This window comes from Thamnophis sirtalis, unplaced genomic scaffold (genome assembly GCF_051295495.1).
Source record: "Thamnophis sirtalis isolate CommonGarterSnake01/CBP01778 unplaced genomic scaffold, rThaSir2_p1.2 scaffold_5, whole genome shotgun sequence".
Lineage (NCBI taxonomy): Eukaryota > Metazoa > Chordata > Lepidosauria > Squamata > Natricidae > Thamnophis > Thamnophis sirtalis.
In genome coordinates this window covers 109,483,669-109,508,222 of record NW_028261385.1, presented here as the reverse complement: position 1 = coordinate 109,508,222, position 24,554 = coordinate 109,483,669, and the positions used below count along the sequence as shown (strand labels likewise).

Here is a 24,554-nt window from a genome sequence, read left to right as displayed (position 1 = left end):
ATGGCAGATCTGACACTAGTTCTCTGGTACTGTAAAAAGTGTCATTATTCAGATACTCATAGAAAAATAGGCAAAAGAGTATTCTTATAAGCATGTAACATAATTAGTGAATAATTTTGTTCCTTTCCTCTTAATGGCTAATAATCACCTTTTATTTTTGGGGTGGGAGGATAGCTGTTGCTTGGAGTGCTGGAATATTCCAATAATGGTTCCCTCCAATTACGTGACAGAAGTAACAGTCTTCCTTGTATAATATTCCACAAGGATTGTAGACCATTCACTGACACATCACTAATAGGTATGTTCAGTATTTATTTCACTTTTATCTATAATTCGTGGGAAATATAAAATAATGGCCACTTAATATTAATAGCAACTATATTTTGAGATTCTACAGAATATTAGAGTAGAAACTCTACTTTGTACAGTTCTTGTACAAATTAAAGATAGTATCCATCATTGGTTACAAATAACAGAATTTTGAAAGAAATGCTGCACTATTGCTATAGAAAATGAATCTTACCATCAAGTTGACTGTCTGGTAGTCCAACGGCCCCAACCTTTTGAGCTCCAGGGACCGGTTCCAGAGAGAAAGGTTTCTCCATGGACTGGAGGGGGTGGGGTTTTGTGGGCTGCCTCCATGCCATGGATGGAGCTTCTCTTGTTTGCACAATCCAGTTGCTGGCATGCTGCAGACCGGTGGTTCATGAGCCACCTGTGGTGGTCCATGCAATTTTAGCTGACAATCTTATTTTTTTTATTCCTATTTAGTTATTTGAGTGATATGTTTATGTAGCTGGAAAAGAGGAAAGTATCAGCAGACTTGAGGAAATACAAGTTTGCAGAAGTGTAGACAATTGTTTAAAGGAAACAATTTTAACTAGCTCTTCCATAAATAAAATGAAAGTATTCTCTTTTTATTTTGAGATGATTTTAGAGAAAAAGAGAGTTCTCTTGTGATCTAGGGACCTATACAAGCCTGAGATTTTATTTAAAGACTTTTTAAAGATAAATTTTACTTGACAGTTGAAAGTCTCTCATGGTGTATATACATAAAAAATTTACCAGCTTTTTAATTTTGATGCCCAACCATCAGCAGAGTGAAAATAGTTCTTCTGCAAGCAGTGTGCTATTTGCACAGCATGCTTATATGGAAGTGAAAGTAGCTGCTTCTAAACACTGATGGAAAGAGATACAGAGGAAGTTATTTGGGCAATTGCACCAACAGCATGTGTAGAAGAGAAGTTTCCAATCATTGCTGAACTTCAGGGTTGTGGGAGACCACTCTGCACTTTTCATTTCTGGCAGAATCCAAAAACAAGATGCAGAGCACAAATGGCCCTAACAGTTAACTCAGTATATAGCACTTGTTTTACTACAAATGCTAAAATTCTGTATCACATTGTTGAAATGAAGCATTGCTGATATTTCCTTAAATCCAGCATTTCAAGGAAAGATATTCTCCAATAGTACAAAATGAATATTTTATTCTGATGAAGTTGGCTTGTTTTCTCTAATCAAAACAAAAGATGCTTCTAATACATATGCTCACTAGCCAGAAACAATCCCAAACCTATTACAATGAGCCATGGTGGTGCAGTGGCTAGAGTGCAGTACTGCAGGCTACTTCTGCTGCCGTGTTCCTGCAGTTTGACAGTTCAAATCTAAAACAGGCTCAAGGTTGATTCAGACTTCAATCTTTCCAAGATGGATAAAATGAGGACACAGATTGTTAGGGGACTCTAAACTGCTTAGAGAGGGCTGTAAAGCACTGGGAAGCGGTATATAAGTCTTACTGCTATTGCCACACTAGGGACATGACAACACTGGCCTTTTTCTCCTTTCCTTTTGTTGGCATTAGCTAACAATATCAAGAGAGTAAGATTTCAGAAAAAAATAAAAGCATAAATTAAAGATAAATGCTGATGATGAAGGATCTAAAAATCTTGCCCCCTTTAGAATCAGTGGTGAAATATATACAACAGTGTAGTTCAATATCAGGATAAGAATCAGATGATGAAATTAACCTATTTGAAGAGCAAAAACATCTAAAACTGTAATGTTAATGTTTAATGTTAATATTAAACCAGTGAAGTACTTGGACATTTACTGAAATAGAATAAAATATTTATTCAAAAATCTTTGCCAATCTGGAAAAATATAACAGCTGATATTTTAAGATGGAGAAAGTTAAGCCTATCTTGGTTAGAAAGAATTTTGGTAGTAAAAGGAGGGTCCTACAAAAGTTTTAATTATTTATTTGAAATTATTCTAATTAATATTGGGATATTGATGAGTGACAAAGATAAATAATCAACTTTATGTGCTGAAATTAAAATCCTAGGATCAAACTCAATTCTGAAAGATACAACAATTTAATTTATTTGATTTGATATTACCACCCACTTCAAAAAAAAACAACACCTATTGTGGCTTAGAAAATTCACAAAAAGTAAAACATTTAAAACTATTGAAACATAGCCCTGACTAAAAGAATTAGAATGAGACACAGTAGAAAAATTAGAATCACACAAAGTAGAAAAATACAAAAGGTCCACTAATAGATCATACCCACATTAACTCTGGATAGGCAGAAATAATAGAGGTAGGCATTTCTTCAAATAATCATGCCCTATGCCATGAAGGACTTTAAAGGTAACAACCAGCATCTTGAGTTGCGCTTGGAAACCTACTGCAGAATATACTGGTTATGTTAAATTATATATCAAGCTAGCTGTATGATCTGAAATACAGATTGTATTGTATCACCATATGATTGGGCTACAATGAAAGTAGCAGGACTCTCAGCATAAATATTTCTGGTGTGACATACGTAGAATTGTTTCTATGGCATAAAAATCCCATTCAATTATAAATAGCCTATTAAAAGTATGGGGAAATTTAACATTTATTAAAAATAAGATCGTTTAAGATTTTTTCCTTAAAATGGTCAGAAATATTTTAATTGGCTTCAATATCTTTAAACTGTAGTTCAGAAATAAATACATAAAGTGATGTTTTAAAGAAATTTGAACAAATTTGAAACACTTGTGACACAATACATTTGCTAGTTTAGGTGCAAGTTGTTCCTGAAATAGGATGTATTTTTCAGCCACATCTATCATAGCGATAGAGAAGTAAGGAAAATATTAGAGAAAGGAAGTGCTGCGCATTATCATGAGAAAGTTGGAATATAAATTTGATAAATAACCCTTGACTGTTTGGATCTGAAGTTCAGTGAAGTGTTCATCCTTTCTAATATGGATGATGACTCTTCTATCCTCCAACTCATCATTTATTTGAAATGAGAGTCTTTATACTCATCCTTTATACCATTCTGTCCTTTAGAAAACAGATGTCTGTCTTGCAGAGCTTATAATAGTGTGTATTAAAGAAATAGCAAGAAAAGTCATAAGTAAATTATTATTTGTGAGGAACAAACTATTTTTCTTCTTTTTTACCTTAGCAGAGGTGCCTATGATCAATTCTAGTTTCAGGTGTAATCAGAGAAAAATAAGGAATTGAAGCTTAGTATCTCATTATACCTAAAGCTAGAATTGGTCAGAGGCACCTATTAAGTGCCAAACAAATCCGGAGATCCAGATGGCTAAGGGAAATTAGAGGATATAAGAGTAGGAGGAATTCAACGTGGACTGGGCTTAGATCTCTTGTGGGCATGAAGGAACTCATGACGAATGATGCATTTGACCCCTCCCTTGGGGTCAACCTGACCATGTCCTATATCCCTTTTGTTAAGGTGGGTCTTGAGGAGAAATTGTTTCTTCTGCTTTCTCTGCTATGTTTTGTATAGTGGTCAACTTTGCTTATTAACTGATTTCATTTTTTTCAACTATAGGGTGCCTCCTCCAGGTGAATATTTTTCAGCTTATTACAGAGCAATTTCCTCAAAATGACTTTTCTTCTTCACAACAGCCAACTACAGCCAATCATATAAAGAAAAAGAAAAGGCAGGTATCCATTTGTTTAAACTTACAAAGTTTAAGAACAGCAGACTCATAGAACAAGTCAAAGATGCAGATGAAAAAGCCAAATGTAAAATATTATTTTAGAAGTATGAAGAAGTCTAATATGAAAATGTACTATGACTCATGTTTAGAATTTTGAATATTTTCCTTTATTCTGATTTTCTCTTGATTAAAATAAAAGTTCCATACCAGTTATTCTCTATGTTTGGAGTTTGGTGTAGTAATGTGACATTGCATCTTATGAATGTATCTCTTAACACCAAAGTTCCATTTTCAACCAGATCTCCATCTGACGAACTTCCACCCATTCTGTTTCTCTAACTTTTTAATGAAAGTAGTATTAGATTCATAACTCTGGTTTTCTAGTCTGGTCTACCTTGAAGGGCCAACACATTGCAGGTGCTTTACAGTAGAACTGAGAATGAAAATGGAGGAGTGACCCATTATAGGAAACACTTTGTCCATTCGAGAAAAATCATTATAATCAGTGTCCTAATTCTGCAGTTTGTGTTTCTTTCTCCCTATAACATCTCTAGAGCTGCACCTTTCTGCTCTTCTCTTTTCAGACTTTATGCACAGTTTTATTTTGAAGATGTGAAAGTTCTTCATATTCCTGAAAAGAGAGCCAAAAAAGGTCATCCTATCTATCAACAGACAACCTGTGATGTTAAAGACTGTGGAAGTTCAACAACTGATCTGAGACCCTCAGTAAGGAAAGCTAAAAGGAAAGGAGAGGAAATAGAAGAACCAAATACCAGGGAACCAGAACATTTCAGGAACAGTACTGAAAAGATCACCTGTGTATCTCGTCTGTTTTTGCTGATTCAAAAGGAAGGACTTGCATGGCGCAACTACCTCCATAGTTCAGAAAGCATGTCTGAAAATGGGCAGACAATGCAACTCTGCTTTCAGGCCACAGTTTTATGGATAGGCAAACCTAAGCTATGCCACAGTCTTGAAGAAAGTGAAGAACAGGAGGAGCTCAAGATTATTGATTTTGAAGACACCAGCAAAGCCCAGCAGAAAGTAAGGGTAAAGCAAAGTGGAGAAATGGCACATGATTGCATTCATTGAGAATGTTGCATTACTATTGTTCTTCCATAATCATAATTGTGTAATGTGTAGTTATCATCAGTTCATGAGATCCAGAACAAACTGAATGACATCAATTCATGCTTTTTCTTTTATACTTATTAATTAGCTCAAGATCAGACTATCTTCAGTCAGATCTATTAATCTGCTCTTGCTCTTAGTTCCGGAAATGTATAATAGTTTACCTTCTTTATCATTTTTTAAATTATCTGTTTTAAGTCATATATTGTGGTTGTCCTTAAATGGACCCATGGACATTGTCCTTTGCTGCTTGTCATAGTTTCACAAAAGGTGTTTTAGTTGCCTTTGTTGTGCCCATACAGCATTCCCTACAAATAGTAAAGATAGTCCCAATCAGTTTTGGCACAATTTGGCCGCTATAACACAAGCCCAGTTTTACCCCCAAGACTGTACATGCTGTTCTACGCAAGCTAGGAACTCTAGAACTTAATCTTGCCAAACAGCATACTTTGGCTTATATCACCACCAACACTCTTATGGTAAAATTTGGGTTTCTTTTGTTCTGAACTTCTCAAATTATTCTTCAGGTATTGTTACTGTTTCTGAAGAACTCTCTGCACTGGTTCCCATTTCTACATGTTGACCATTTGTACCAGCTCATTCTACCTCAGTGCACGGTAAGACTAAAAGAAACTAAAATTTATTGTTGGACTTTTGCTGATTTATTCAGAAAGAATAAAAATCAGTGATTGGGCCTTCTAGTCCAATTTTTTGTCTTACAAACTTCAAGATTCCTTGTAGTGGAGGTGTCTGAATACTGTTTGATTCTATAGTAAGTCACAGTTCACTATGTTTTTTCAGGATTTGGATATTTTTGATAAAAAGTGCTCCTCACTGGCTCCAGGAAACAAATCAAACATGAGCTGTTCCTTTTTTCTGCCCTTCCCCGATGGGGCCTATGTGCATCATGTGAGACAAATTTCTCAGGTAAGTTAATTTGTTACTTCTGAGTTTCTACCAGTCGTTTCTGTTATGATTTGGGAAGGAAATGAACTAAAAGGCTAATACATAGAGTCCTATGAGTGAGTAGAAGTGAACAATTGTAATGACAGTACAGTAGGTTCACGATGTGAAGGGGCAGAGCAGTGAATGAATATATTTATTTTTTCTTTTTCAGCCCATGTCAGACATGTTAAAAAGGGAACAAAAAATGTTCTCCATTGCAGAAATACTCAGTTTGAGGTAAAATATATTTTCTTTTTCTTTACTGAGAGATAAAATGTATTTTCTTTTTCATAAAAAAAGAGATTTACTGTGGAAATTGTAATTATGGTCTTTAAGGAAATGAAATGGCATACAGGTATCCATTGCTCTACTTTTTAAAAAATCATATTCTTCTGGTCTGCATTGTTATCTTGGCTAACGATACAATATAAACTAATTTTGAAGCACAAGGTAGAAAAGAGTTGGAGAGGCATATCCAGGCTGCTTGTTCACACTAAACCTAGTTTGCTTTAAAGCAAATTTTTTCTTTCTTTTTGAGTGCATAAAATCATAATTTAAGATTTAGCTATCATTTACAGCTAGGACATAATGGGATTCTTGTGTATTCTGACAGACAAATGAAGTCTTTGCAAAGACTACAACTGAAACACTCAGCTAAAAATAAGCAAACCCAAATTAAGTGCTAGCCTACTCCCAGCCATTTTCCCTTTCTTTTTATTGTTTCGGCTGGAAGGAGAGAAGACTCTTTGAATGCGTGCATACATGCACATGTTTTCATGTGAGTGTGATCTGTGTATAGGAGAGAATATGCACCCAGAGAAGAATCAGTTCACTAAATGGGTTTTCTTGTTTTACAGGGAATTAATTTTTCCCTGTGTTTTTTGCACTATGAGAGGCACTGGACCATAAGACGCACATTAGCTTTAGAGGAGGAAAAGAAGAAGAAAAAAATCTGGCTCTGCCTCCCAGCATCCATCCGGTATTCATCTGGCTAGCATCCTAGTCAGCTTCAGCATGTTATCACAGCCCCAGCACGTGGCTTGTCAGGGCTCCGCTCCGTTGCACCCACCACCGGTCAACAGAGCTGAGCTGCTGCTAGCAGGAAACATGGCAGTTGGATCGGCTCCTGCTGCCGCCGATCGCCACTGATTGCTGCTGCCGCTTACGGCCAACACTGCCATTCAGCAGCAACAAATGGCAAAGACAAGAATGGCGAGCAGTGGCCAGTGAGTGGTGGCAGCGGGAGGCCGATCCAATTGCTAATCAGCTGCTTGGTAGTGAAGGCTCCAGCATTCCACTGTGGTGGTGGCAGTTCAGCTCAGTTGACCAGTGGTGTTGAGCCACCTCAAACAACTGATTGGTGGTATTCTGGGAGGCCGATCCAACCGCCAATTGGCAGCGAAGGCTCCAGTGTTCCCCAGTGGTGGCGAATGGCGGTGGTGACACCAACCCTCTCCCCCCGCCACAATATTTGCTTTATGAGATGCACAGACATTTTCCACTTTTTTTGGGGGGGGGAGTGTGTCTTAGTGCAAAAAATATGGTAGTTTTTAAGTTACTATTTCTTGGGTCCTGTCTTGGTGTGTGGCTTCAAACGCATATATAAACATGCATATACATGTGACATACAAAATATATTGGATAAGGAAATAGTATCTCCAGGATGGGTTTCCATTTAAGTAGGCATTTCATCTGCATTTACTATGGCTTTCTTTACAGGAGGCTTGAGTTTGTGCTCCTTTCAGGGGAAAAAAAACTGTTTCTGTTTAGAATCTTCAAAGTTCCAGATAGTTTTGCTAACAGTATTTAAAAATCTACTTTTTTAATGAACATGTCTAATTATTGAGGCTGTTTTCGGAGGCTGTGTTGTGTCTGGTAACAATTGAGTTCTGCTTGCTGGGAAGAGAGTAGGCATTTTCACTGTGTATTTCTGGATTTTGCCATTGGCTGCTGAGGGATCTCTTACTAATGAGTTGATTCCAGAAATTGCTGCAGCTCTTCCTTTTAAAACATACTTTTGCAATAGAAATGATGAAAATGATTTTAAATGTACGGGCACAATTCAAAGTGATGATGATCCTGATTGCTTAATGTTAACTTACTGGAAGACTGTAGAATGAACTTAGTTTTAAGAACTTTAGAAGAACGCTTTCTCTCTGTTCCATGACTATCAAGTAAACATTTGGCAGTCAAAGTCACTTTTCTTCAGATAGTGTTAGTATTTAAGAAGCCAAAATTTAGCACTTCTAGAGTGAATGAATGAGATTGGCAGCAAATTTAAATTTAAATAATTGATATATTAACAGTATCTGGTCTTTTTTCAGTGTTTAAAACACTGAATGTAGACAGTACCTTGAAAAATCTTTTAAATTTGTTGTTGAGCTGAATTTTAATTTAGAAGATGCTTGTATCTTACTGATTTTATTTGTTATTTTTAATCTAGGGTTAGTGTTTTAAATCTAGAGTTATGTTTAAAACTATAGTTTAAACTGACCAGATTACCTTAATCTCTGTTTTGGATGAAAAGCAGGAAATGTGGTAAATTAAATTTTCCCTCATCAGCTCCAAAGGTTCCCTGGTCTCTTTTTCTGGGGAAATAAGGGAAAGAACTTTGTGTGACTCTCATTCTGGAAAGAAGACAGAAACAGATGCCTGTGCTCAGAAAAAAGGTAACTATTTGGAAAATGTATAAGCATTTATAAGCATTGCTGAGACAACATGCATACATTAGTCAGACTATTCAGAATATATTAGTGAGAATTATTCTGCAAGAGGAAAAATGAATTTTCTATAACCTAGAGCTAAAATGGCGTTAGGATCAACCTGAGAGCAAACTGTCTTCTATCTATTTAGGTGGCCTCTTGCCATGGAATTATACTGTGAAACTGAGCACAGCACCTGCACATGATTCTTCAATTCTTCTGGATATCTATATTCAAGCCGCTTTTGTGCCATATCTTTGGGGTTTATTGCCTGGAGCTAGGATTTTGTTTCGGGATCTACAGTGCAAACTTTCCAGGTACGCCTTGAGCCCAGAGGTACTGAAGCATCATGTTATTATTCATTGTATATCATGGCATTATTGATATCTGCTTGCCTGTGCTAATGCAGGTAGTTTTCAACGTACAATCATTTGTTCAGCAACTGTTCAAAATGATACCAGTGATGAACAAGGGAGTATATAAAGCAAATTTATAGGATTTGCTTCACTGCTATTAGTGAAAAGGCTTTGGTCTTTGATGACTGTCATGCTGCAGTTTTTACTAATGTCTTGTATTGGCTACCATTTGGGATATCCACAGAATAGAAAATGTGTTTTGTTTCATGCACAAAATATACTTTGACTTAGAAATCTAGTTAAGATAAAAAGCAAAGAGACAGTCTGGAGAGGTCTTACAGGATGAATCAAGCAAGACTAATGCATCCCATCTTTTTCTCCCTTCTTTTCATAGTCTTTGCTCTAGTCTGTCCAAATCTATCAGCACTCCTTCCTTCCTCCTGCCTATCTTCTCTTGGCTGCCATTATCATTCTCTCATTCAAGTGTGGTGTGCCTGATCTTCTCACTTGCTCCCCTTGCCAGTCTTCTCAGCCCATTGCTTCTCCATAACTGCCATACTTCTTCAAGTGCAGTGTACCAAAATGCCATGCCACAGCTCCTTTCTCTGCCCTTCTCAGTGACACTTTGTTAATATCACTGGAAGTTCCCTGGATTATTGATTACATTACTAACAAGATATGAATGGGCTGCCTGTTACTAAAACTGGTGTTTTCCTTCCTTGAACTGCCAAAACACTGAAGCCACACAGTATTTTCAGGAACCACTGAGCCACACATTTTTAATATGCACCGTTTTCATCAGTTCCTAAAAATAATGCATAACTTCAGCTCTTGGTGGCTCAAGAAAAGACAATGCCACCTGTCATTTTTAATAGGCAGCCTGTTTGTAAGTATGAATTAAAGACAGAGTTAGGGAAGCAAACCTGTTGTTAGCTCAGTACTATTTGTACTTTTTTTTTTTGCTTCTCCACGACCATTCTCATTAGCTCTTTATCTCATTTAACTGTACTAGTATCCAAAAGCCATCTTTTTTCATTACAGATTTGGAAATATCTATTGTGTTTTTATTGCCTCTAGTGATGTGTGTATTCTGAGTCCCCCACCTCACAATTCTCCAAAGTGAGTATCAACCTCAGGAGTTAACTTGAATTTTTTTTGCCTCTCATTCAACTGTAGAATTTGATGAAAGCTCCTTTTTCTTTTTTATTTGCAGACATATGGATTCAGCTGCTAAGTTTTCAATAGGTTATTTATTCAATATACCACTTCATCCTCTTAACCTGGGCCAAGCACAAGTCACTTGCCATTTGACATGTATCTTATCTTTATCCATGCAATGGTTCTGTGATCTCTGCAACATCTCCACAGAGGTATCTAGTCAGTCATATTTGAATGTGGGAATCCCTAAGCTCTTTTCTTTGTGTCATAATTGCTGTATTGTATTGTTTTATTATTTTGATAACACATGGTCATTCAAACTTCACACCTGTAATCTGAAATAACAGTGCCATATAAATTTTTTTTACTAACATGAAAACTAGCACGATTTTATCAACATATTTTCTCCCTTCCCAGGGAAGGCCCAACGAATGTAACAATTCTTGCTCGTCACATACAGGAATGATTAAAGCTACAGCTAAGTAAGTGCTTAGAAAAAATGTATACATTTATCTAGGAAAAAAGCACCTCAACTGATCATAAAAAGAACATTATCTATAACTGCTAATAATACATTTTTATTGTACCTATATAAATAGCATACAGGGAAAAGCAATAATGCATGTTAAAATTATATAATATAGAATGTTGAATAGTTTGCTCATTTTGTCCATACAAGTACGTATTTAATTCTCAAATCTGACAATTTTTTGCTGAATTAAAATTATTTTTTGATCAAATATATTTAAAATCAAAATGAGTACAGGGTAATCCTCAACTTTATCATAAGTCATGATGGTTATAAAAAAGGCTGCCATGTAAAGCAACCTCTGTGGCTGTAAATTGAACCCATTGTTTACAATGGGAGGTTTTTGCTGAAAATTAGAAGTAAATGCTGGGTTTTAGCAAAATCGTCACAAACATTCACATGCTTGCAAGGGACTTTAAACAGCCATAAATGCAAGTTGTGCGCTCAATGTGGTCACATGACTGGGGGAGGGCTGGCTATTGCAACTGAGCCATAAGTAGCTGGGGGAGGGGCATCTATCATAATTTTGAACAGTTGCTAAGTATCCAATTGTAAGTCAAGGACTACCTGCAACTGAAATTATTGTTTTATGACATACAGAATAGAATTACAGATATCCATTATTCTGAATGAGAATGTGATATATTTATTTCAAACCCCACATTATCACAGAATCTTAGTAGAAGATGGAACAAGTGAGGTTATGGTATTTTGCAAAAACCGACAGGTGCAACAAGTGTTGGGTTTGAGCCCCAAGGAATGGGAGGTCATACAAAATCATATTCGGATTAAGGGAAGTATCAGCATTCAACATAATGAAATTAGCACAGGAGCTAGGGTAAGTGGCTTATATTGAATTAAGAAATTTGCCAATTACTTGAATTAGGAATTTTACCCAATGATTTTGAGTGTAGATCAAGGCTAATTTATCTGATTTTGACAGGTACTGGAAGAGCAAGATCTGCTCACACAGTATTTGAGAAACTTATGCAGAAGTCCAGTTGTCTGTCAATCCATAGTGTTGGCCTTCAGAATGGATAGAAAATCTTTTAAGACAGGTATGTTGCCGAATTTTTTGAAGTATAAGATGCACCAAGATTTTGAAGAGGCAAATTTTAAAAAAAAGTTTTTGCACTCTGCAGACCTTCCAAAAACGGCCCGTTTTTCGAGAAAATTGGCCTGTTTTTTGCCAATAAAAAGGGCATGCATAGCCTTTAGGCTTGTAGAGTGCTCCTGAGGGCGGGGGGGGGGGAGAGAAACTAGCCAAAAAAAGGCCCATTTTTCACTCATTCTTGCCCTCCCCAGCCCCCAGGAGCACTCTGGAGCCTCCTAAAGGCTATGCACCGCCATTTTTACAAAGGTGGCGGGGTTTTGGGAGGCTAAAAATGCTATATTCAGCGTATAAGATGCACCCAAATTTTCACCCTCGAGGTAAAAAGGTGCGTCTTATACTCTGAAAAATATGGTATATGCCTTCAACCTCACACACTTTCAGTGCTAAAGAAACTAATTTTTAAAAAAATGATGGCAGCTATTCAACTTACTATTCCTGTGATATGTTGCTTTGCTATAATCAATACAGAAATTACTTGTTAACAATATAGTGATCCTGATGCCTCGCTATAGTCCTTAACTTACTGCTTACAAATCCCACAAGCTTCAAAATAGATGAATAAAACACCCAAGGAAGGTGCTAAATTTACTTCTGTATGTCAGATGTTCCATACCTAAAGCAGATATCAGTTTAATCAACACCTGCTAGCAATTAAATTGAGAGGTTTAAAGGAAAAATTCTAGGAACTGAGAGGCTGATCTGTTATTACAAAATAGCTCAAGAAAATTGTTCTTATATTAATTGGAACATCAGCAGTTAGAGATGGAGAATATTGATCACTGTGTTTTGAGTTTTATGGAGTTGAAATCTAATCTGATGAAGGGCAGAAGGCTGATTTATGCAAATGGGGACCATTAGTATATTGTAAAAAATACTGTATGCTTCTGTTCAGATGTAGGCAAACAGATTTCCTGATTTTTCTTAAAAATATATTTTAATAAAGGCAATGATAAATGGAATTCCATTGCACATCTTCTTAATTGGGCAAGCATAAATACGAGGGAGATGGGCTGTAAAGAAATATGAAATATAAATATGCCAACTACTGCACTTGATTGTTCCTCAACTTGTACTGATTTCCTTGTAACAGTAATGACTCATGTTTTAAAAATGAAAAGGATCTCTATCATAGCTTCTCTGCACCCTTCTCCCTAAATTAGAAAAGACATACCCAGGAACTGGCTGAGATATACAGTGTGTTGGTGTTATTTTTAGTGTGAAAGAGATGGATTATAAAGTTCTCTATTTTTTAATAGGGTCAGGAGAATTGAGGAGGTTTTTCTGTAATGAATTAGAGTTCTTAAGCCGAATGAGGAATCGACCAAACTTGGTATGTCTTAATATCCAGGAAACAATCTGAAGAACAGGAGGAGGAGAAAGACTAATTACTCTGGAGGAATTTTGTAATTCCAATTTGTGTATGTATTCCAGATTTTGATATATTATCATTCATAAGCCCAAATGTGAAGAGTATTGTTGCAAACATTAAAATGTGAAAATATTTTTATATAAAAAAATCAATCTCATTTTTTTTTGCTCCTTTCATTCTTTTCAGTAAAATACAAATCAGTGTTGTCTTATAACTAAAGATTTTGTTATTTTAACATTTGATTAAAGGATATTTGGTTGCCATGATTTTATTCTTTCTGTACTGAGAAAAGTGCATCTTAATATAAAACAATGACTACTTTTTGCACATACTAGAATTTAGGAAAGGTATAACAGATGATGAAGCAAGAGATAGATAATTTTCCATTCATCATTTCACATCTGCTTACACCAAATAAGCATTTATTCCAATTCCCTTTGCAGTAATGTTTTCCTAATGTGCTATTTTTTGCACTACATTTATTAATAAAATCCCCCAGGACAGCCAGGAATCCATCTAGGGGTTATTACACAGAAATTCACAGAAAAGTTCACAGAAATTAGGACCAAATACAGCCTAATTTGTATGGTAGTTTCTTGAGGCCATCACTATAGAATGAACTTTCAAGAAGAAAAAAAAGCTTTTATTCTAGAGAAGGGAATTAGAAAAATGCTGGCCCTAATAACTCAATAAAAAAGCATTTCCAAGAGTCCCGCAGATTCCAATTCCAAGGAATATAGACTAACAATACCCTAAAGCTTGAGAGTAGACACTTCTGAGTATTTAGAAGCATCTATTTAAACATATATATAACCCTGAATCTCAATATCTATTATTTCCAATCAGCTTTAAGATAATAGTTGAATATTGTGTGTTGACGTGATTAAGTAACATAGGAAGAGTTTAAGTTTACTCATTTTTATATTACTAAATTCTGTAATGTCTTATTGACCCAAAGCACCTGTTAAAAGGCTAGAAACGTCTACTCTATGATAGGCAAGAATAGTATATTATCAACATAATTTTATTCTTTAAGATTTGAACAAATATACACAAAGCCATAGATACAATCCATTCTTCTCATCATTTCCTCTTTTGGAACCATTGAGTTTGTAATATTATGACATGACATGAACATCATTTTTCTAACACTGACACAAAGAGAAATTTTTATTTTTATCCAAAAATAAATTGCAGTGAGGGAAATACAAAACAAAGCAGCATAATACACTGTATGTAAAGTTATAGTAGTTAATCAGTTTCCTAGGCATAGAATGCTACAACATAATAATAAAGATTTCAGCAAAAGAAGCAAAACTGCTTTGTGCTAATTAAATATCATGTTCTTCAAACACAGCATAAATGAAATTAGCTTTCTGAATATAGAACTCAAAAGAATTGAAAATGCAGTTATTAAATTTGATTAGCATTGCCTAAGTGAGTTAAAATCACGTTTCTGAAAGGTTCAAACTATATTGAGTGACCCACCAGAAACAGAAGGGCCATCACCTCTATAGTTAAAGTAGTCAGGAAGAGGAAATATTACTTGATTGTAGTATTTAGCAACCTTGTTTCCACTTTTCATTGTATCATATTTATAATCATACTTCATATTATAATAATTTACAAATGTGCAAGGAAACAGAATTCCAGAGAGGATTCACACAAATTTTGCAGTAATGTCACAATGACATTAGGAAGTTAAATCAAGAAAACCTTTTAAGATTATCTTTCACATTATTTAAATTGTAATTATGTATGAGCATCAAGGCCTGCTGTTAACATGCTATAAGAAAGCACTAGACATAATGGTCTTTACAAGGAGTGATGAGAGAAAGGATTAGCAGCTTTTTAATAATTAAAACTTGGGATCTTAACATTCTCTTCTTCAGCAAATTTAAAAACTTTTATACAACTGTTACATGGTTTTTCATTTTTATAAGTTTATAGTGTTACATTTGCTCAAATACTGTTCTAAATAGCAAACATTGCCAGAAATAAAAGAAGGGTTGATCTTTTCTGGTCCATAATTTCCAAGCATAAAAAAGCATAGAAAAATAATTTAACAAGTTGCATGTACATTCAAAAGGCATACATTTCCTCAAATAATAATGGCTGAGATAGACTGCTATTGGGAATCATTTTTGCCCATCAGTTCTAATTCGGAAGATTTTTCAGCACATTAAGAAGAATGGGGAAGAGCTTTTGCACCAAAATAGTGATCTATAATTCTGATCAACCCTATTGATTATAGACACAACAGCAGCATTAAAGAATAAGCAAAACTACCTTTGAAGCATCATGCATGACCACATGCAGTAGAAAACTGATTTAACTGCCTTTTTCCTCCCTGAATAAATCTATACTTTGACAACCTTAATCCTCTTCCAAAAAGAGAAACAGTTGAAGGGTTAAATTTGGTGAGAAGACTTCAAGCCTTACTGGCGCCTAAGCAAAATCTGCTTTACTTTTGCACAAAGACACACGCAACAATCAAACTAAATTGGAATGTTTTTCCAGTTATAAGTAATCTTCTTCACAATGTATATCTTCATCTTCTAGAAAAAGAGAAGATTGAAATGAGAAACACTGAAATGGGAATTTCTAGTCCTCCAAACTGCGGAATGCGTTCTGCATATCTTCAAACAGCTGGGCATAGTCTGCTTTGATCTTTGCTTCTCCATCTTTCAATGGGTCCTGAAATTCAACAGAGCAAAACTGGATAATCACTCAAAAGGTTTAGAAAAAGCAATGTGTCAGAAGATGTCATCAATATCTTAACATTGCAGAATTCCTCCTAATGGTGCAGAGGGAACTGGTCCTTTAATTTGCCTGATGAAATCCACCTGTTCCTTGTAGTAAAACAAAATAGAACACATACCCCCCGACTGATAAATACTGCATCATGCACCAGGAGTTACTATTTTCTCTTTCATTTCTGCTACAATAGTAACATCAAATAGCAATCTGCATATGTACTAAGTTTCACATTCAAAAAGAAATTGGAATTGTGAAATGCTCCATCCATGAGACCAAAGCCATCCACTTTGTTTTATCAGCAGCTCAAGTTATAGAAAAGCAGGTGTTCTACAATTCTTGCTAAATCACATTATAAGATTGGAACTACTTAGACTTACCTCTTGCTTCCTATTAAAATATCAATGTGATTATCCCTAACACAGTCTTGAAATCAGTCACCTCACTGCTTGAATTGGGTATGTCTAGTCTAGTGAAAAGAAGGACTAGGAGTGACATGATAAGAGTGTTCCAATATTTGAGGAGCTGTCACAAAGACTAGGGGGTCAACTTATTCTCCAAAGCACCTGAAGGCAGGACAAGAAGCAATCGATAGAAACTAATCAAGGAGAGAAGCCACCTAGAACTAGAACCTGGAAGGAGAAATTTCCTGACAGAACAATTAACCAGTGGAACAGCTTGCCTTCAGAAGTTGTGAATGCTCCAACACTGGAAATTTTTAAGAAGAGACCTATACCATTTATCTGAAATGGTATAGAGCTTCCTACCTGAGCAGGGGATTGGATTAGAAGACCTCCAAGGTCCCTTCCAATTGTTATTCTGTTTTTAGTAGGTGCTGTATCTGCACTAATGCCCATGCCAAAGCACTTGTTTTGATTGTACTGAACAGAAACCATAGCCGTAGACAGTAACTTTCTAAATTTGTTCAAATACAAATACACAAAAAGGGAATCAGAAACAAACCACACACTTTCCTAGCACTGTTTTGTTTTGTTTGCAATTTATATACTTACTAAAGGTAGTTCTCAACTTACAACTGTTTGCTTATTGATGGTTTGAATTAATGATGGCTCATATTTATGACTAGTTGCAGTGTCCCACGATCGTATGATCACAATCTGAAACATCTTTTGTCGGTTTCCACAAAATACATTGTTGGTTAAGCTGGATACACAAGACCACATAACTCATAGACATGATAAAAGGATCTTAAAATCGGATCCAGTCAAATGATGACTCAACTTACAGTCACAACCACTTAACAATGAAAATTATGATGCCAATTGTGGTCGTACATTGAGAACCCCTTGTATATATTGTTTTATTATAATCCTAATGCAAAGTACATACCTTGAATTTCATAGAGGTAAGTCGGTAAAGGATTTCACTCATGTTCTCTTTGATAATGGACCATGTAATTTTATTGTCACTTTGAGCAGTAGTCTCAACTGCTCGCCGTGCCATATCATAAAATGCAATCATGTTGGATAGCACCCCCACAGTCTTATAAAATGGGCAGAACCTAGTGAAAATAGAAGCAAAATTTATCTTTCTCAGAATTAAGGAACTTTTAAAGGTTCCACCACAAAAGCGCGGAGGACAAAATCGTGCTCGACGAAAGCGCGCATTTGACGTCATCACAGTGCGACGAAAACATCGCGCTGTGATCGAAAAATGTAAAAATAAAGCGAAAACCTTACCCTAACCCCCCCAAACCTAATCCTTAACCTAACCCTAAATCTAACCCTAAACCTAACTGTTAACGTAACGCTAAACCTAACGCTAACCTTTAACCTAACGCTAAACGTAACTCTAATGCTCTAAACCTAACCCTAACCCTTAACCTAAACCTAACCCTTACCTTTATGTGAATCGGCTTGCTTTAATTTTAATTTTATTTCAATTTTTATTTTTTTTCGTCGCGCTGTGATGACGTCACATGCGCGCTTTCGTCGAGCACGATTTTGTCCTCCGCGGTTTTGACGGGTCACGCTTTTAAATGGCTAAATTGTATAAACAGGTTAGCAAATATTTATATTTGATGATTAACATTTATGGAAGAACTGACAGATGCAAAGCAGTTGGCTATAGAATTCCGCTTTCTATAATGGACAATGCATATACGGAAACGGAAGGTGAAGTAAAGGATTTTTCCTATGGGCTGAATAAGCAACTTCCATAGTTTATTTTTTATTTTTTTTATCATGGTATCTTTAGTCCAGCAATTACACAAATCTGAATAGCACATCCAGGTTATTGAACAATTTGTTTACTTGTAAGTAATTCTTCAGCTATAGAGGAACAACCCAAACACTTTTAACAGAAGAGGCTTCTGAAGGACTAGACTAGCAGTTACTTCCCCATAATCAGTGTTTGCATTCATGCTCCAACTCCTGACTATCATCAGAATATGAATCTAGTATAATATCCTGAATGAGCACAAAGGAACCCAGTGACAAAAAAAGAGAAAGAAATGGCACAATTTTCTAACATCTAAAAGAAATGAAAGAGATTGTAGCCTACAACTGAAGCACAGTTTAACGAAAGGCCAATTCTCAGAAAATATGAAATACGAACACACTACTTGGTATAAATATTAGGATGAACAAAACTGTATCTTTGCCCTTAGTTCCACTTGGTTCTTTCCCCTTAGTTACTTTAATATAAATGTTGTAGCAGCAACTTCGAGAACATACATGGCACCAATTGAGGACTTGCCCTTTGTTGTCCTCAATAATACACAGTTACAGCTAATTGGAAGGCAAAACTGATGAAGAAAGCTGGATCTTCAGCATTTGTCCATCAAAGCACTGTTTGATATAATATTTAGGACAGAACAATCAGCTCCTACGCATGTGAAATGTGAGTTGATATTTGATATCTATGAAACTGTTGGCCAAAGGTAGGCTATCTCCAACAGTGCCAAGTGAGAAGAAAAAATAGCAGTGTAGTTAAAATAGGGGTTTAATCAGTTTTCTAAACTGCTAGGGAAACAAGCAAAAGACTATCAAATGGGAAGAAGTATGTCAGAGTATACTTAGCATGCAATACAAGCCCTTATTACCAAAGATCAAGACATATCCAATAATTACTATCTCAGAATAGAAACTAAAGGTCCAGATCCAATTCATCCTAAATGAAATTTTAGAATATTTACAGATTGACATTAGAAGTAAATTCTTAACTTGTGACCTGTTAACTAGGAATCCTACTATACATCTCAATTATATTAACGTTAGGCTGAATCCTAACCTTTCATTCTGGATTTTTAAAAATTCCCTGTGAGAAAGATCCCATTTTTTCTGTCTTTATTCCCTGTGACAATAAACATTTGAAGCTTTCCAAAATGCATTTGAGGAACAAAAATAATTTTAGCCCTCAGAAACTAGCTGAGAGAGGCTACTTTTTTAAAAAGCCAACTTTCACTATGAAGTTTCTTTAGGGCAATGTTAGCATTGTCTAATTGGTTATTCTAGAAGAAGCTATAAGAGCATAAAGAGAACTACAGGTAGATCTCGACTTACAACATTTGTTTAGTGACCGTTCAAAATTACAATGGCACTGAAAAAAGGCACAACCATTTTTCACATGACCATTGCAACATACCCATGATCCATGATGAAAATTTGGATGCTTGGCAACTGTCATGTACTTATGATAGTTGCAGTATCCTGGGGTCATGTGATCACTTTTTGCAAACTTCTGCCAAGCAAAGTCAATGGGGAAGCCAAATTCACTTATCAAGTGTGCTACTAATTTTACAACTGCATGATTTACTTAACAATTATGGCAAGAAATGTCATAAAAATGGGACAAAATTCACTTAACTTTTGCTTAGCAACATAAACTTTAGGCTCAATTGTGATCATAAGTTGTGGACTACTTGCACTACCAGCATACGAAGGGGATTTTAAAAAAATGAAAAGAGTTATTAATGAATATTGTTGCAATGAATGGAAATAGAAAATGGTATACAAAAATCATTTTGTTCAATTTCAGATTAGGAAGAGCTACCTCAATTCTGTGTGCCTAATTCTGCTTTTGAAAAAAATATTGTGAATTTCAAATTTCAGGAAAGATTTCATGAGACATGAAGATTTATTATGGAAAATCCACATCTATACATCAGCAATTAAATGGCACCATTTGACTGTTGAGACTGTATTCCTTACACTAGGGCAGTCTTAGATATACACCATTAGCAGTTTCAATTAACATAAAAAGCTCCGTTAGATGAATCCTCTCCTGGAACAATTATAGGTATTTGCAGCTACTATGCTTCTGTATCAGGAACGTGCAGTCAGGGGAGGCAGAGCCTCACCACTATCATTATGAAAAGAAAAAAAATGTAAAAGGAAAAAGGCTGAGCTAGTTGCTGCCAGAGTCACAGTGGATGACTCTGCTTAGTGCTTAACTGTTTAAAAAAGCCTCTAAAAAAGCGCCCTCTACAGGAGGAGGCAGGAGAACGACGTGCCTCATCTAATCTGACTTTATGATCAACCGGGCAGAGTTAAGGGTTAAAAGCTGAAAAATTCCTGACGTAGATGAGGCACGTCGTTCTCCTGCCTTCTCCTGTAGAGGGCGTTTTTTAAGAGGCTTTTTTAAACAGTTAAGCAGAGTCATCCATGGCGACTCTGGAAGCAACTAGCCCAGCCTGACCTCAGCTCTTGCCTTTTTCCTTTTACATTTTTTTTCTTTTCATGATGGCAGGCAAGAGCAGAGTTGAAATCCTCTGTGAAACAGCTGGAAAAGGTACGTGTACGTGTGGGTCGGAGGGAGGAATTCAAACTTCATCCTCCTGGTGCAACTTTGTGTGTTTGTGTGTGTTTGTTTGTTTGAGAGAGAGTTTGTTTGAGTGAAGAGAGGGAAGGGGGTAGGAGAGGCAGGGAGGGCAGCCCGCCAGCTTAGGCGAGCGAAAGAGACTTTCTTTCACTGCCTCTGTCCACGGCAGCCCGCCAGCTCAGACGGGAGACAGACTTTCTTTTGCCCGCCTCTGTGTCCACGGCAGCCAGCCAGCTCAGGTGGGCGAAAGAGACTTTCTTTCACCCGCTTGTGCCCATGGCAGAGCTCAGGCAGGCTGCTGTGAGCACAGGCGGGCAAAAGAAAGTGCTTTAGTCAGTGAGGTGTCAGGGGAGAGGACTGCCTCACCAGCCATTAACCTCACCGCACATCACTGTTCTGTATATATGAGCCTACCATTAATAGAACCTATTCCCTTTGTGGATTGGTGATGTTATACAACCAGCTGCAAAGTGATAGGTGATGTTTGTCCTTTGTTAATAAGCACACCAGTAACTTGACACTAATGTTATTAAGAACAATGTAAGAAAAAGATAACTAGCATGTGAAAACTCTTAATGATCAGAAGGAGCATAGAGAGATGCTTTCTTTGTGACTGAAAGTCCTCTGATAGAAAATGTCATCTAGGTAGAATGTCATCTATGGTTCCTTCAGCTTAAAGCAGAGTGTGCATCAGCTCCTCAAGCAAGATTGTGAACAGGGTTGGGCAGCCCTGCAAAAAGGGCACCGCTCATCAAAATCTTTTAAGTCAACAATAAACTAATAATAATATTACTTTTGTTTTAATCCATTAACTCAGTGGTTCCCAAACTTGGCAAGTCCACAAGTCTTAAAGTTGCCAAGTTTGGGAACCACTGCATTAACTGTAACCTTTTAAATAATATATATTAATTCCCATCACCTCACATCTCATTTTATTCCTAGGTTTAATGTAAATTTAAAAATATAGCAAATAGAAGACAAATCCCAGTCACTTCCATGGATATCTTCCCCTCTGAATTTAATTCTGAAGTTTACCAGTTAACTACCACCACAAAGAGAAGTTCCAACAGTTTGTTAATTAATCTGTTTGAAAGACTACTTGCTATGTGTCAATTGAAACAGCTCCAATTTGCAGTCATAAGCAAGAGGAAGAGAAAATAGGGTGCTCTGAAAAAGCAAAATAAAATGCTGCAACCAAACTGCACAACAAAGCAAGAAGTGAGAATGGGAAGAAGGTGGCAAAATGTTAGCTGCTTTAAAATTCTCCTAACATCTGAAAAATTGATATACCGTAAATCTCCTAGACAGAATTGAACATGCCAAAATATTTCATATATAGAATATGTTTGAACACAAAAGTGTTCAGACATATTCTATATCTGTTTTCCCTAGAAAATAGCTTCTATGGAAAGTTGAGAGAATATTGTAGAGTATCCATTAACAAGAGTAAAGAGTTTCAAAGCAACTTTAATAAAGCCAATGAAAAATGTGATATGAAATAAAGGAAGAAATCAAAATTTTAAGTCTCCTTTTGCCAAGATAAAGTTGCCTATTTCATTTCAAATTATCAATCTCTGGGAAATCAAACAAAAACTATGTAACACGGCAGTATAGCCAATCATCCCTGCAAATTGTCAATGCAAAAGATGAAGGAGGTGGATTCTTCATTGTGCAGAAGTTCTACCCAAGCAGTCTCTGCAGACAGAATTTCTCAGAAAAAATCCAATTTCCCATGGCCATACCTGTCATATGGGGTATAACCATTCTGTTGCAGGAAATCATCTTTAATGAGCTTGGCAACTTCCAGTGTAATTTTGTCTGTTTCTGCCAAAGAAGCCTAAAGTGAAAGAGAAGAAAAAGTCTTTTAAAAGAGTGATCTGATCCAGATAACTAGCCAATCAAAATTTAAGAATTGGTTATTATAAATACTTCATGGATATCTTCACAGAAAAACATTTACTTAACTTTTTACTTACTTAGACATCTCTTCCAGTTGGCATGAGAAGAAAAGCTGCTCTAATATTAACTCTGAAAATCACTTTTATCAACCATGCTACAGGTAGTCCTCAACTTACAACAGTTCATTTAGTGACCATTTGGCACTGAAAAATATTACTTATGACCATTTTTCACACTTGACTGCTGCAGCATCCCCATGGTCATATGATTTACATTCAGATGCTTGACAACTGACTCATATTTACGTTTGCAGTGTCTTTTGACAAGCAATCAATAGGATAGCCAGATTCACTTAACAACCGTGTTACTAATTTAACAACTGCAGCGATTTACTTAACAACTGTGACAAGAAAAGTTGTAAAATAGGGAAAAACTGACTTAACAAATTTCACACTTAGCAACAGAAATTCTGAGTTCAATTGTAGTCGTAAGTCGACTACCTGTTTTATTACTCTTGCCTCTAATAATTGTGTCTCCAGTCCTTTCTGTTCGTTACTACTTCTCTTTAATTCTCTTTAATGAGCAAATAATGATCTCGTTACCCCCTCCTCCAGCAGCCTAAGAGTATGCTACTGTATTGAAATTCAGCAACGAAATGGCCATGGTTGGCGGTGTATTTTTATTTTTTTTAATTCAACATTTAAGAAAGAATGGGATTGCTATGATACATATTCTTAAATATCCCAAAATAGTTACTCTGATGCTGAATTCAGCCTAATTTTAGCATCATGCCAAGATTTTAGGATAGATACATAAGAGCAATGTTCTTTCACTCACCTTCCCCACCAACTGTACAATCTCTGCAAGATCCTCCTCTTCCTGCAGTATCTCTTTTGCTTTAGTCCTCAAGGGAACAAACTCAGGGAAATGCTTGTCATAGTATTCATCCAAAGCACGTGTGTATTTGCTGTAGCTAATGAGCCAATTCACAGATGGAAAATGTTTACGTTGAGCAAGCTTCTTATCCAAGCCCCAGAACACCTGCCACAAAAGTAACAAAATGTTAATGAGCATCCTTAATGAACAGAACTGCATTTGCCTCAGAGTACTTCTTCAAGAAGGACAAGGCCACAAGAAGGACAGGGTTTCACACTTGAACCTTAAAAGCTATCTATGGACATTGTAAGTTAAACACTTGGAGCGCAATTTGACTAAGAATAGCCAATGAGTTTCAAAACTGAAAAAGAAAGTGAATATTTTGTTCGGTGCAGACCATTAACTTGTGTCTAATAGCTAAGAATTTTTTTTACATTAAGGACATAGCATAAAAGGTTGAATGACAAGCTCTCAAATTAAAACTCAGTTATTACAAGTTGTCTTCTGTGGTTGAGATCCAAGTAAACCAAGAATTCTTCAAATGATTCCATGTTCTTCAAGCTTGATATATCTAATGAAAACTTCATTCTGAATAAACTAGATCTCTCTTTTGGCACATTCCTTACAGCTAAGGATTGGCAAGCATATCAATTTCATTTTGTTCACTTCTTCATTTTGCCAATGTTAGTCATATCCATTCTTTCTGCATGTTTTTTTTTAAATAAAAACTATTTTGCTAGCACTTTTCTATCATTTTCAGAAATGTATCGTTTTTTACACTTTCCCAATATAAGTATACCATATTAGGTGATGATATGCATTATGTTTTGAAAAAAAAAGTTATTATCAAGTATCATAATTCTCATTTATATTAGAGTCCAGTTGTTTTTGCACAGGCATGAAGCTGTCTCATCAGATTGAGTGAATTATCACAACTTGTTTAGAACAGTAATTGACCCCTCTTCCCC

The 24,554-nt window shown here is 36.1% G+C and overlaps 2 protein-coding genes across 3 annotated transcripts in view; one reads left to right on the top strand and one right to left on the bottom strand.

Moving 5' to 3' along the window:
• LOC148045543 (CST complex subunit CTC1-like) overlaps positions 1 to 13,801 on the top strand; it is a gene marked incomplete at its 5' end in the record, with an annotated part of 32,004 nt that extends 18,203 nt beyond the window's left edge. Inside the window, 14 exons of the mRNA XM_087716517.1 lie at positions 175 to 298; positions 3,857 to 3,968; positions 4,553 to 5,012; positions 5,627 to 5,716; positions 5,901 to 6,026; positions 6,217 to 6,281; positions 8,607 to 8,713; positions 8,898 to 9,063; positions 10,144 to 10,221; positions 10,316 to 10,472; positions 10,678 to 10,742; positions 11,462 to 11,627; positions 11,733 to 11,847; positions 13,160 to 13,801. Coding sequence (XP_087572643.1) covers positions 175 to 298; positions 3,857 to 3,968; positions 4,553 to 5,012; positions 5,627 to 5,716; positions 5,901 to 6,026; positions 6,217 to 6,281; positions 8,607 to 8,713; positions 8,898 to 9,063; positions 10,144 to 10,221; positions 10,316 to 10,472; positions 10,678 to 10,742; positions 11,462 to 11,627; positions 11,733 to 11,847; positions 13,160 to 13,263 — 1,935 coding nt within the window. The remainder of the gene's footprint in view (positions 1 to 174; positions 299 to 3,856; positions 3,969 to 4,552; positions 5,013 to 5,626; positions 5,717 to 5,900; positions 6,027 to 6,216; positions 6,282 to 8,606; positions 8,714 to 8,897; positions 9,064 to 10,143; positions 10,222 to 10,315; positions 10,473 to 10,677; positions 10,743 to 11,461; positions 11,628 to 11,732; positions 11,848 to 13,159) is intronic.
• A 479-nt stretch (positions 13,802 to 14,280) lies between these two features.
• ATP6V1A (ATPase H+ transporting V1 subunit A) overlaps positions 14,281 to 24,554 on the bottom strand; it is a 37,119-nt gene continuing 26,845 nt past the window's right edge. For both annotated transcript variants that reach the window (XM_087716514.1, XM_087716513.1), the window contains exons 12-15: positions 23,548 to 23,751; positions 22,554 to 22,648; positions 17,380 to 17,551; positions 14,281 to 15,969 (exon numbers count right to left, since the gene is read on the bottom strand). In XM_087716514.1, the coding sequence (XP_087572640.1) occupies positions 15,877 to 15,969; positions 17,380 to 17,551; positions 22,554 to 22,648; positions 23,548 to 23,751 (564 nt within the window). In that variant the 3' untranslated portion in view covers positions 14,281 to 15,876. The remainder of the gene's footprint in view (positions 15,970 to 17,379; positions 17,552 to 22,553; positions 22,649 to 23,547; positions 23,752 to 24,554) is intronic.